At 49.8% G+C, this 12,509-nt stretch overlaps 1 protein-coding gene and 1 pseudogene across 4 annotated transcripts in view; one reads left to right on the top strand and one right to left on the bottom strand.

Annotated features, from left to right (window-relative positions):
- The window catches only part of Golm1 (golgi membrane protein 1), a 41,493-nt gene extending 29,365 nt beyond the window's left edge, over window positions 1-12,128 (bottom strand). Inside the window, exons 1-3 of one of the 4 annotated variants that reach the window (XM_021647788.2) lie at window positions 11,973-12,128; window positions 2,254-2,403; window positions 868-1,047 (exon numbers count right to left, since the gene is read on the bottom strand). In XM_021647788.2, coding sequence (XP_021503463.1) covers window positions 868-1,047; window positions 2,254-2,382 — 309 coding nt within the window. In that variant the 5' untranslated portion in view covers window positions 2,383-2,403; window positions 11,973-12,128. Of the gene's footprint in view, window positions 1-867; window positions 1,048-2,253; window positions 2,404-4,543; window positions 4,563-11,972 lie in introns of those variants that run through there. The other 3 variants (XM_021647786.2, XM_021647787.2, XM_060380554.1) reach the window with 3 other exon arrangements.
- LOC110554887 (ribosome biogenesis protein NOP53-like) lies at window positions 3,015-4,749 on the top strand (annotated as a pseudogene).
- Window positions 12,129-12,509: the final 381 nt, after the last annotated feature.

Raw genomic sequence — 12,509 nt, 5'->3', positions numbered from 1 at the left:
CACCTTCAGCATCACCAGGGGAGCACTGGAGGACTCCACAATCAGAATCCCTTGAGACTGGTGCCCTCCATGAAGCTGCTTCTCTCAGGCATGTAAGACGTAAGACCTGGGAACAAAGCCCTTGCACAAGCCTCCTTCCAACAAAGCAGCCATGGCCAGGGAGGGAGTGCTCTGTGGAGCAAACCGGCAGAACAGTCAGTGGCTACGGCTTTGGCATTCTTTGGACTGGAGGACACTAATGACTTCCCCCACCACAGATAGCCCTGATATAGCTCTCAGAAAAAGCCAACGGGCTTCTGCATCTCAGTGAGTAAGAGGCATTTCTTTCAACCAGTACATAGTGTGGATTTTAGACTTAGAGTCCACGTGCCGAATCCTCTCTGCTGATGGAATCAGAGAGCAATGCCTTTCCTTTGTGTGATGTTTATTTGCCTAAAAGTAAACTTCGTATTTCATGTCCGTTAATCTTTTCCTTCACAGCCTTCTGTTTTCTCTTCTTCCAATTCTGTATTTCTACCTTCCATTCCAAAGTCTTTGAGGGCATCTGTCTTTTGTTTTCTAGACTGATGGAGACTAATTTTTGCCCTGTGTGTTTACTGTTCTCCCTGGTGTAAAGGCTGCTTCTAATCTGTGTGTGAGGTATCTGCAGACACAACAATAGCTGTCTGTGGCAGAAAAGAGAGTAGGTAAATGCCAACAGAGGGAAGAGTTCATCCCGCCCTGCTCGGCTCGCTTCCCCACTAACACGGCAAGCATTTCAGCTGCACCAGCATGCTCACATCTCCATACAACTGTAAAAACTGACACCAGAACCCACACAGGTAGGGGTGTCGCTCAGAAGGGCGGTGGGGAAGGAGCGGGCCTTGCCTTCTCGTCCTGGTGTAACCTGTTGACGTTCTCCAGCTGGAAGCTGTGGCTAGACTGGATCCTGTCGAGTTGCTTACGCTGCTTCTCCAGCTCGCCCTGGAACTCGTTCTTCTTCAGCTCTACAGCTCCTCTCTCTGCGGCTGCCCTGCGGACCCGGCCTTCCAGCTCTACAATCCGTGTCTACGAGGAAACCAGAGCCCTGAGGACCCATGCCACCGGCCAAGATGCTGCCACCAGCTCCCTCAACAAAGGCATCCCAGGACCAAGGCTTACAGCCCAGCAAAGAACAGAACAAGGGGAAGGGGTGGTGGGTGGAAGGCTACCCAGAGGACAACAGGAGAGGGGGACTTGCTAAAGTACTTGAATCAGACACGTGCCAGAGGCAGCCAATGACCTAGACATGGGGGGGTTTTAGGGGGATGAGTGAGCATATTCTCTGTGGGGGCCACATCGGGCAGGGCAAAGACAACAATCATGACCTAGGGAGCAGGAGGCCTCAGAAGAGCCCACCTGAGTCAAGGAGCGACTTCGTCATTGTTTACTACACATCTCAGTTAGGATTTCTATTGCTATGATACGCACCATGACCAAAAGCAACCTGGGGAGGAAAGGGTTGATGTGGTTGGCACAACCTCATGACAGACAACCCATCTTTGAGGGAAGCTAAGGCAGGGACTCAAGCAAGGCAGGAACCTGGAGACGGGAACTGAAGCAGAGACCATGGAAGAATGCTTACACACTTGCTCCTTGTGGCTTGCTCAGCCTGCCTTCTTTCCGTACACGTGAGCTCTATCTGCCTAAGGGTGGTATGCTCTCTCCTGTCAACATCCGCACCGCCCCACGTTGGGAAGGCTCACTCGTACCACTCACTAAGAAACGCCCCACAGGCTTGCCTACAGGCCAGTATTATGGAAGTATTTTCTCAACTGTGGTCTGTCTTCACAGAAAACTCTTGTGTCACGTCCCCAAAAAACAAAACAAAACAAAACAAAAACAACAAAATCCAACCAGGACAGCCTGGCCTCATTCATAACTGGCCATGATATGTGGGGAATCTAAATTCACCACCCACATGACCCTTGCTTTCTGCAGTGGACTGAAGGGCAGGAATGGGCAGCATCTAGGTTACCTCTGCTGGCCAACCTTCCCGTCCTTCCCAAACGCTCAACGGGAAAGCAGAGTGACGTATAAACTGCAACTCAAGATTATGCAATACTGGGGTGAGGGGAGGGACCAACCGGGGTTGGTATAGAGATCTAAAATACCATTATTGTGGGCTGCCTGAACCCAAGATATTGGCTGACAATAAACAGGGTAACCACAGCACTGTCCCCCAGCTACTTTACACATTCAGTGACGTCCTTCCCCTCTAAACGAACAAGGTACCTGAAGTTCCACGCTTCTGGAGCTCGCAAGCCAGTAGTTGAAGCCAAGCACAATGACGCAGGCCACTAGGGCAGCCAGGATAAGGGGCGAAGACTTCATGCTGCGACGCCCATTCCCCAATCCCATCATCTTAGAACCAGGACCGAGAACCTGCCGAACGAAAACAAAAGGAGCCTGAAGACGTAGCTCAACACACAGGGCCTGGGTTAGGGTCTCAGCAACAAGTTTGAGGTAAGAATAGAGACCTTTACTTAGAGGTGGCTTTTCTTGTTGTTTTTGTTTATTTTGTCTGTTCTTGTTGTTTGGACAGGGTTTCTCTGTGTAGCCCTGGCTGTCCTGGAACTCACTCTGTAGGCCAGGCTGGCCGAGAACACAGAGATCTACCTGCCTCTGTCTCCCAAATGCTGGTATTAAAGGTGTAATAAAGCACATCCAGGCAGGTCAAAGAGAGACAGAGACAGAGAGAGTGTGTATGGCAATGGATGGCAATCAATAGCACTCACACTTCTTAAAATTTTTATTTTGTAAGTCAGGTGGTGGTCACACCTTTAATCCTAGTACTTGAGGCAGAGGCAGGCAGAGCATTGTGAGTTCAAGGCCAGCCTGGTCTATAGAGCAAGTTCCAGGACAGCCAGAGCTACACAGAGAAACCTTGTCTCGAAAAAAAAAAAAAAAAAAAAAAAACTGGAAAGAGAGAGAGAGAGAGAGAGAAAGAGAAACATTTATCTCCTTTTGCACAGAATTTTTAATCATCTAGCCAAATGAGCAACCAGGTGAGAACTGACTGCCAAGCTTGCCAGTCAGTTTTTTGTCAGCTCTAAACAAGCTCTGGTCATCTTGGAAGAGGAACCAACTGAGAGAAAAGCCTCTTTGAGATTGTCCTGTGGTACATCTTCCTGATTAATGATTGATGTGGGAGGATCCAGCTCACTGTGGGCTGTATCACCTTTGGGTAGGTGGTTCTGGGTTGTATTAAAAAAAAAAGGAATAAGTCACAGTGTCTCCAGAAACCCCTATGGGTTGACCTTGTCCTTGAGAATCATTCTAAGATTCCTGCTCCCAAACACATCTTCATACAGCAGGTCCCCAAGGCCAAGAAGCTCTGGAGAAAGATTTGGGAGCTGCCCAGGGAGGTACACAAGGCACAGGCCTGACTCCTCAATCTTCCTGCTCCAAAGGCCAAACTCAGGCCACAGGACATCAATGAGCGGCCCTTCTGTGACCTCTGGAACGCAAACAACCCTCTGGACAAGCCTTTGGTTGGTCAGGATGCACTTTTTTTCTTGAGCAAACCAAGAAGAAAGGTGTGAGGCAGCCACCACGCCTCCATGTCAAGCCCTTCCAGGTGCCTGCAGTGGAGGTGATTCTTGCAGGAGACTCCTACAACCCAACTTTTGAAGATCACCAGGCCCTGCTTCAAGAGGCCCATGAGGTAGAGCTGCAGGATGAGAAAGAGGTAAAAAAGCTGAAGTGACAACTGGCCCTGCCCACCACAGAGCAAGCTGCCACCCAGGAGTCTGCATTTTGGGAGGTGTGCGAGTTGCCTACTGGAGGAGTCTGATGGCAAGGGCGAGCAGCCGGAGGCTGATGATGGGGCTGCTGCCAAGCCCTCACCCACTGGTGCTGCTGATCCTGAAAATATGGAGAAGATGATGGAGCAGTGCCAGCGGTGGGAGAAGGCTGTCCAAAAGCTGCGGTGCAATGGCAGCCAGGCTCCAACACTAGGAACCCTTCAAGCTTTGTGGGATCAAGGCCCAGGTGGCCCAGAGGCTGGCAGAGCTGGCACGGCAGAGGGAGCAACCGCGCGTGTGGAGACAGGCAGAGGCTGACAAGCCTCGCAGGCCGGGGCCGCTCAAGTACCAGGACCCTGACACCGATGTGCAGCTCAGCTCTGAGCTGTCTGGCTCACTCAGGACGCTGAAGCCAGAAGGTAACATACTCCGAGACAGGTTCAAGAGCTTCCAGAAGAGAAATGATTGAGACCCGGCAATGAGCCAAGTTCAAGCGCAAATACAAAGTGAAGCTGGCAGAGAAGCAGGCCTTCCATGAGCTGCAGTGAGGCCCTTCTGCATGGGGTTGCCTGGCATCCCGTGGGCCTTGCTGCCTTGTCCCACAGTACCTTTCTCCCTTTTGAAAGCTGCCAGTTTCTGGGCTCTTTCCAAACCTCACAACTGGTCAACAGGGATCCAGGAATCTAGAGTAGGGGTAGAGAAGGTGCCCAAGGGAAACAAAAGCCTGGAACCAGAAGTGCAAAAGGCTGTGGGCACACCCCTCCACTCATCCACCTCACCTGTCCTCAGGTTGTAGCTGTGCAGATATCAGAGCTCCGCCCCTCAATGAAGTGCTATGACCAGCCAAAAAAAAAAAAAAAAAGAAGCAAACTGAGCAAGTCATGGAAAGCAAGCCAGTAAGCAGCATTCCAAGATGGCCTCTGCTTCAGGTCCTGCCTGGCTTCCTTCTATGATGAACTATAACCTGTAAGTCAAATAAAACCTTTCCTCACCATGCTGCTCTTGGCCGTGGCCTTTATCACACGAACAGAAACCTGCCTAGCACACAAAATCACCAAAGCAGGAACAACACAACTTCTGCAAACAGTGCTGGGCCACACCTCTGCCCTCCCCACAGGATTGACCCCACCTACGCCCAGACAGCAAGCTGGAGAGCAGCTAGCTCAAAAGCCACTATGTGGAGCACACCCTGCCTAGCACCCAGGGCTTCCAGGGCTGAGCCTGTCACAGTGCTTTTGAGTTTAAAAACAAACGCTATCTCAAGCTTTCTCCAAACCCTGGCCCACAGACCACAGCTGGCATTCTCTGTAAACACGGTTTTACCAATACAGCCATCTTCTGTAAGTGCCTTCCAGCTGTAAGATGGAAGTGAACAGTTAGGTCAAGGCCTCTGAATAGGACCATTGAGGACAGGTTTAAACATTAACAATCTTAAACTTAGTCACAAACTTCCTTTAATGGAGACGTAAGGCCAAGTCCACAAAGCCTGGTTAACTTCCTCTATAAACTCACCAGAAAGTACAGAGGCTATATCTCCCTCTCACCTTCTAATCCAACTGTAGACGCCATGCTTCCCACAAACCTGGATGTTTATGGTTTCTATAGAGTGAAATGTTAAAAGCCAAAACAAACAAACAAACAAACAAACCCCACTATGTAACTGGTCATAGTGGGGCATGCCTTCCCAGCTCTCGGGAAGAAGAGCCAGGACTGTGAATTCTAGACTAGCCCGGGCTACACAGGCAAGACTCTTTCACAAAACCGCTCCACCCTGTGTCCATAAGAAAACACAGCACTGACTTAACTGACACACTTGCTCTTCATGCCAGTAACCCAGGTGAAAACATGCTTCTAAAGATGGTGGGGTACCTATGAATAGCTTATGCAAACAGCCTGTGAGCCTGTGTTGTCCTCCAAGGAGCCTGTGCTGTGCCCTATTCATGAGAGTCCTAAAAGACCACCAGGAGTCCAATCCATTGCAAAACACACAAGAATCTTTATTTGCAGCTTGAGCTGGGACTCTCACAGACCCTAAGGCACTGGTTTCCAACGGAGAGCCCCTGAGCTCAGGATTGAGGGTGATTTATAGGTCCTAGTCCCTCCCAGTGAGCTCAAAGCAGAGGAATTTCAGCCTGGCAAAATTCTATTGGTTGAAACATAAAAGGGGATGTTGCATTTTAAAATGATTGGCTATGGGAAGGCGCCAAGTCCATAAATAGTTTTGGCTTTCTTTGTTCTCTCTTGTGGGCAGGGAGGAGGGCAGGAACACTGGTCTTGGGTTGCAGTCAGAATGTCCTGTCCTGTGCTGATTGGCTGTTGCTGGGGGGGTGGGGGGTGGCTATTAGCTCATTCTATGATATTTCCAGGAACAAGGCTACCTGACTTTTCTAAGGAGTTGGGGGCCATCTGGGCCAGGTTTCCTGGCAACAGTATCTCTAGTGGTCTGAAAGGAATGTAGCAAGGCTGGTTCCTCCCTGCAGCTGGTCAGACATGTCTGAAGGTGCCTGGTCTTTGTTCAGGCTTGTGCTTTTAAACTTTAATCCAGTAACCCAAAAACCTAATTCTTAATTCTTTGGTCTCTTGTTCCCCCTCTGATAGGTTTGCTGCATTAGGGTCCAGATCAGCTCACGGTCAAAGTAAGGGCCTGCCAGCATTGTGGATATAGTTACCTGTTATAGCCCTGGAGTTGTCAAACACACTCATTGAGCTGGTGGAGACCCTGGGGCTCGCTATGGGGGTAGGAGGGCGTTCAGAGCATTGGGTTTGGGGCCTCAAAACTGGATTGGCGCCTATTGTCTGTTGATTTGAGCCTTTGATATTATTTACAATAAATCAGAGGGTGAAAAGTAACCCTGAGTCATAGGTGGGGCCTGGTCTATGAATCCTTAACCCCCATCTTCTCTCTGATTCCCAAGTGGCTTGTTTCCCAGATTCAGTAAAGGTGATGGATACTTGATTACATCTGCCTCTGGGTGTTCCTCCTACAGCTGGAGGCTTATGACATGGGCCATCTGTTCCCTTATTCTTTCCCTTTATCCATACCATGCCTGACCCTGGGAAGACGTTACTACTGGTATAGGATCCATAGTTGCCTCCCGTGTGCACTGTGATTAGGACTTTTCGATTAGCCTCCGACCAAACATGTCCTGTGCTCTCGCATCCCCAGCTGGCACAGAAGTATTGTTCAGGTCCCCCGCATTTATCTCTCCATGATTTGGTCTTATTGTGGCCAGGACATACATAGAAATGACGGTTCCGGAGAGCAGCCTGGTACGCAGGGTATTTGCAGCCATCTCCTTCTTCAGGGTTGTCATGGTCCCAGGTGCCTGATGCATGCGCCAGGTCACAGAGATCAAATTCTAGTTGGGGTCACCAGGTATTTGTGGGGGCTACAAATTAATAATTTCCCCAGTGGCTGTAGCTATTATTTCCCAGGTGAGGTTGAAGAGCTGGTGTGGATTTGCAGGAGCAGAAGCAGTTACTAAGGGAAGCAGAGCACATACAATTAGCAGCCTCATGATCCAGTGAGTTTGAGCTTGAGTGGGTTCTTGGGGTCCTTTGATGCCTTCCATGTTGTCTGATGGGTTGGGGTAGTTCTCCTTGGTCTCAAAGGGGCTGGCTGGTCTGGCATGGGTGTAGTGGCTCCAGGTGGCAACTCCGTCAACATTCAAGGTCAGTGTTGTCAGCAGTCAACATACAGCCCCTTCCAGCATGGTTCCAGTATGGTTCCAGTGACCCCTGGCGGTGTCTCTTGACATAGAGCCAATCTCCCTGTCTATAGTGATGAGGCAGCCCTGTCTCTCCAGGACCTAGCAGAAGCGAGGCGAAAGGGTGTGTGTGTTGGGGGTAAGGAGGAAGGTGCCTGCTGTCTCGTGTGACAGGAGAAAGAGAAGAAAAACCAAACAAATCAGTTATTTGACTAGGGTAATAAAATCCTGTCCCTTCAAGAAATCAGCAAGGCAACCATTTTAAAAACTGATAACAATGAGTCACCTTCAAGTCTCAGCCTTCCAAATTGAGTTCTTCTGGGACTACAGCCCCAGCCAGGATTCTGTGGAGAAGAATTACCCAGCTGAGCCTGATAGTGAGTCAGAGAATCACTAGCAAGAGTAAATCAGTGTTAACCTAAAAAAAGAAATACAACAAAATAATTCAGGGTTGGGGATCTAGCTCAGAGGAAGAACACTTGTCCAGCAAGTGCAAGATCCTAGGCTCAGCTCTGGGGGGTGGGGGGCAGTCTCCAAAATATAGAGTAAAAAAGTTACAGAGCAGCCAATAGAGTGTGTTTCTGGCTTTGTTAGGGGGCCGGGGGAGGGACAGACTTAAAACACGCAGTCCATGAATATAATTTCCTATACTGTACAGGGGAACCGCATAAAAGCAAGGACACAGACATTACATGATGTAGAACACCCCCCCCCACACACACACACACTATTCTAATTCCATTTTCCCGCAGGGAACACGCTTTCAATACAAAAGCAAAACAGTGAGAACAAATACAAGGTAAGAAAGAGATTAGACTGCAACCTTAGCAAGTCTTAACTGCTGGTTTCACAGCACTTCACAGTTTAGTACAGTCACTGTGGGGTGACGTGTGCCTCAAGAAGTAGGAAAGCTGGTCCCGTTCACACCAAGGCTGCCTTCGCTAGACACCGCCACCCAAAGAACAAGGAATCTGAGACAGGTCTGCACCCCAGAAGACACAAAGAGGATCTTGCCCTCTTAGTCTGCTTAACCGAACCTCCAGCCAAACAGGAAGGGTGGCTCTAGTTTCCTAGTTTGCTTCCTCCTGCTGTGATACACAACCAAGTGCGAGCCGCGGAGGAGAGCGTTTATGTGACTTCAAGTCCATCAGTGAGGGACGTCAGGGCAAGAACTCAAGGCAGGAACTCAAGGAGACTCCAGGAAGGACCGCTGCTTCCTGGCTTGCTCCCCCTGCTTTCTTACACCACACAGGGCCACCTGCCCAGGGGCGGTGCTGCCCACAGTGGGCGGGGCCTTCCCACATCAACCTTTTTTTAATTTATTTTATTTTTACTAATTACAGTTTATTCACTTTGTATCCCAGCTGTAGCCCCTTCTCTCCTCCCCTCCCCATTCCACCCTCTTCTTCTCCTATGCCCCTCCACATCAATCTTTAATCAAGAAAATGGACCACAGACTTGCATACCTACCAACCTAATGGGGATATTTTCTCAACTGAGGGTTCCTCTTCCCAGATGACCCTAGTTTGTGGACAAAAAAAAAAAACACCTAACAGACACACTTAGTGTCTGTTGCCTAAGGTGGTTGTGAAATCTAAAGAGAATATCAAGGAAAACATTCATTCGCCTTGAAGGAAAGGTTTAGCCACAGAACTAAAGGAAAGGGGGCGGCGAGAGGGAAAGGGCTACCTCCCGCCTCGTGGGGATCAGATGAAAGAACCGGATAACTCTAAAGCAGAGAACCAACCGTCTCCTTGGGGTTGGAGATGCTGCACTGCACCAGGCAAGAAAAACATTTTCATCCAGCTACACAGGAGCCTTGCATTTCACGTGCATAGCATTATACTTGCACACAGGGCACATGGCGCATCTAGATGCCACTGCGTCCCACCAACTGTTCCACAAGACCATAAAACACAGGTGGGGACAAAAGTCCACTTCCCTGTAGGTCCCCCTGTCAGAAAGTCACCGATGTGCCCCAAAGGGTGGGAGGTTGGACAGTGTTACCGGTCCAGCTATCTATCTCTTTGGCCCTTGCACAGTGAAGTGCATGGACAGACTAGCTACAGGAAACCTTTTAAGAAACAGCAAGCATTTCGGATTGTCACGAAAGGCACAAATGAAACTTACAAAAGCAACACATAAGCAGGACCAGCAAGGCACAGGCTCTGAGCACGAGCCACACACAAAGTCAAAACCTTATATCAAAGCAGACCTGACAGGAAATGGGCGCCAAATTAAGAGAAAGATTTGAGAGATAGTCCCTTCAGTGACATCAACAGCAACAGCAGTTAATGTAGAAACGGAGTCTTCGGAAACGCCATGAGGGTCGTGAGGGTAGTTAGTACATTGATGAGCATGTTATTTGTGTAGAAGTAACAAAACAGTTACAGGGGGATCCAGACTTTGGAAATGAAAACGATCGAAAAGGACGGGAAACAGAAGGCTGCAGCACATACTGTCAGTGCCTACAGTCTTTTTGTTAGGCACTCAGGCTCAGGCAGGCTATGTCCTATTCATGCAAGACCTCACAAAGCATGAGAATGTCTCCCTGCGGAGTCAGGAAACAACGCCCCAAAACTTCAAGCTAAGTCTCTCCTAACTCCATCAATAACTTCAGAAGCCTGGAAAGCAAAAGTCCCTAGGCTCCTTTGAGAATGTTTTTAGGCGTGAAACTGTCTAGGAATTGTTAAAGCGTTCAATGCCCTAAGATTAAAGCTAAAGCCTGTGTGTGTGTGTGTGTGTGTGTGTGTGTGTGTGTGTACTGTGCATGTTCGCATACTGATGTGCACACATGTGAGGGGGCCCCTCCGTGGCAGCATCTTTCTCTAAGGATCTCCATTGCACTCTGGGCCAGGGCCTCTCACTGAACCTGGGCTTCCCTGATGCAGCTGTACTGGCTGTCCAGCAGCTGCAGGGGCTTTGAGTCCCCTAATCTGGGGGGTGAGGGAGGCAATGTTCTAACACCTGCCACACACTTTACACACTCCCGGGCAAAAAAAACATTGTGAATGTAATTTTTTTTTAGGTCTTAAGGAATCCTTAATTTTAAAAGTGGAAACGATATAGAGGGAAAGCCCAGGGCATCTAACCTCCCTCCCTCCCATCCCCTACCACCTCAGGACTTCCACAGACAAGGCTGCTTTCAGGCCCAGGCTTCCAGCACGCTGCTCCCTTTCCCGCCCTCCAACTGCCCCACAGAGGCTTATTCCCTGGTTCTGGCTTTACTAGTCAGATACTTTCACAGGACACTGGCAGGCTCTCCCTGCTGGAGGTAGCTATGGAAACAGAGAAATCACTCCAGCCCTTTGTCCCCTACCCATAAAAGCAAACAAATGCAGACCCTTCCCATCCCCCACCAATAACCAGATTTGTCACCAGTAATTAAAAAGCAAACGGACTTATTTATCATACCGCCGCCCCTGCTTCTCTGCAAGCAACCTACCTTTCTTTCTTTTCTTTCTTTCTTTCTTTCTTTCTTTCTTTCTTTCTTTCTTTCTTTCTTTCTTTCGTACAAAACTCATTCATTTAAATGTTTCAAAATGTAATAATCGTTCCTTAAGAGGGAGAATCAGGCCTAAAAACTAACATACTTTCTTTACATTTCTTAAGAACACTAACACTTTGAGGAGTGTCTGCCTGGACAAGAGTCTTCATATTGACTACTGTTTTCTATTTACAAAGGAAAATGATTCCTGCCAGTAGCGGGGCCTCGGTATAACCGTCCTCTGACTCGAATAGCAGAAGCCTGACACCAACAGCACCGTCTGTGGTTTCCCAGGCCTCCAGTCCTCACCTTCAGAACCACAACTGCCAAATCTGACCCCAGCAAATGGCTATTCACTCATGCTCTGCCACTCCATCACTGCTAAACAGCTCATCAAGCTGGTGTGAATTTCACCCCGTGCCTCACTATGTGAAAGACTGAGACTACCCTAACCAGACAAAGAAAGTCTCAAACCTTGAAAATTAAAAAGAATTAAAAGGAAAAGAAAAAAAGTTAGCACACTTCGAAATGAGAAACCTGGAAACGGCTCTCCCACACTGACCTTCCCAGCCTCACCATTCTGAGATTGCTGAAACGACTCATCAAAGCCGGGATTGTTTCCCAGCCTTGTTTTACATTTTAAAAGCAATTTTAATCATTACAAAATTTAAAATACAGTGTAGAAAAGAGTGTCAAAACCGCAGCGATGTTTCTAGGAAAGAGCAAAAGTTGTTCCGTTGTCCACCCTGGCAAGGAGCACCCCAGAAAGCCGGCTGCAGCTGCCTGTGGCTGGCGACCCTGGAGCCGCGGGAACTGGGGGACTACTTGCAGGGTTTGCCCGAGCGGGAACAGCGGAGACCGAGACGGGAGAGAAAGAGAGAGGGCGAGGAGGAAGGGACGGAGAAGCGGGAAGGAGACCGGATGGTGGAGGAGGAGGTGGCTGAGAGGAGAGGAGGAGGGGAGCAGAGGCGCGGGCGGCGGCCGCGGCTAGGCTGCATCCCGCGGGAGGCTCACCTACGGGGCGGCGAGGCGCTCGGTCCGCTCGGCCACGCGTGTCCTCCGCCGCGGAGGACCCGGGGGGGGCACTTCCGGCGGAGCCGCAGCGCAGGCCCCACCCCTCGGCGCCGCCCTCTCCGTCCTGCTCTTCGCCCTGCTGCGCTCAGTCCTCAGGTCCCCTTGCCCACCACACTGCAGATGGTGACCTCAGAGGTAGCCGTGACGTAGGATCGTGTCTCTCTGCACAGGTCTCACTGTGTGGCCCAGGCTGGCTTGGAGCTCGCTCTGTGGACCAGGCTGGCCTCGAACTCACCGGAGACCCTCCGGCCTCTGGGTCTGAATTCTTAACTCTGGCAGCATTCAGCAATCATTGGTTATTGCGGTGCACGGTCCTGAGTTCTGACTCTGAACTCTGGTGTCGTTCGCACGGTTTAAGCCTCCCTTTCTTAACACGTGGCCAGAGCTGAGAACACTTGAAGAAGGATCTCTTGCAAGCCTTCCCGCTTTCCCTCTCAGGGCAAGGACTCTGAGCGTGTCCTAAATCTGAAAAATAAG

Source organism: Meriones unguiculatus, chromosome 3, assembly GCF_030254825.1.
Source record: "Meriones unguiculatus strain TT.TT164.6M chromosome 3, Bangor_MerUng_6.1, whole genome shotgun sequence".
NCBI classification, from domain to species: Eukaryota; Metazoa; Chordata; class Mammalia; order Rodentia; family Muridae; genus Meriones; species Meriones unguiculatus.
This window is presented reverse-complemented; position numbering and strand designations above follow the sequence as displayed.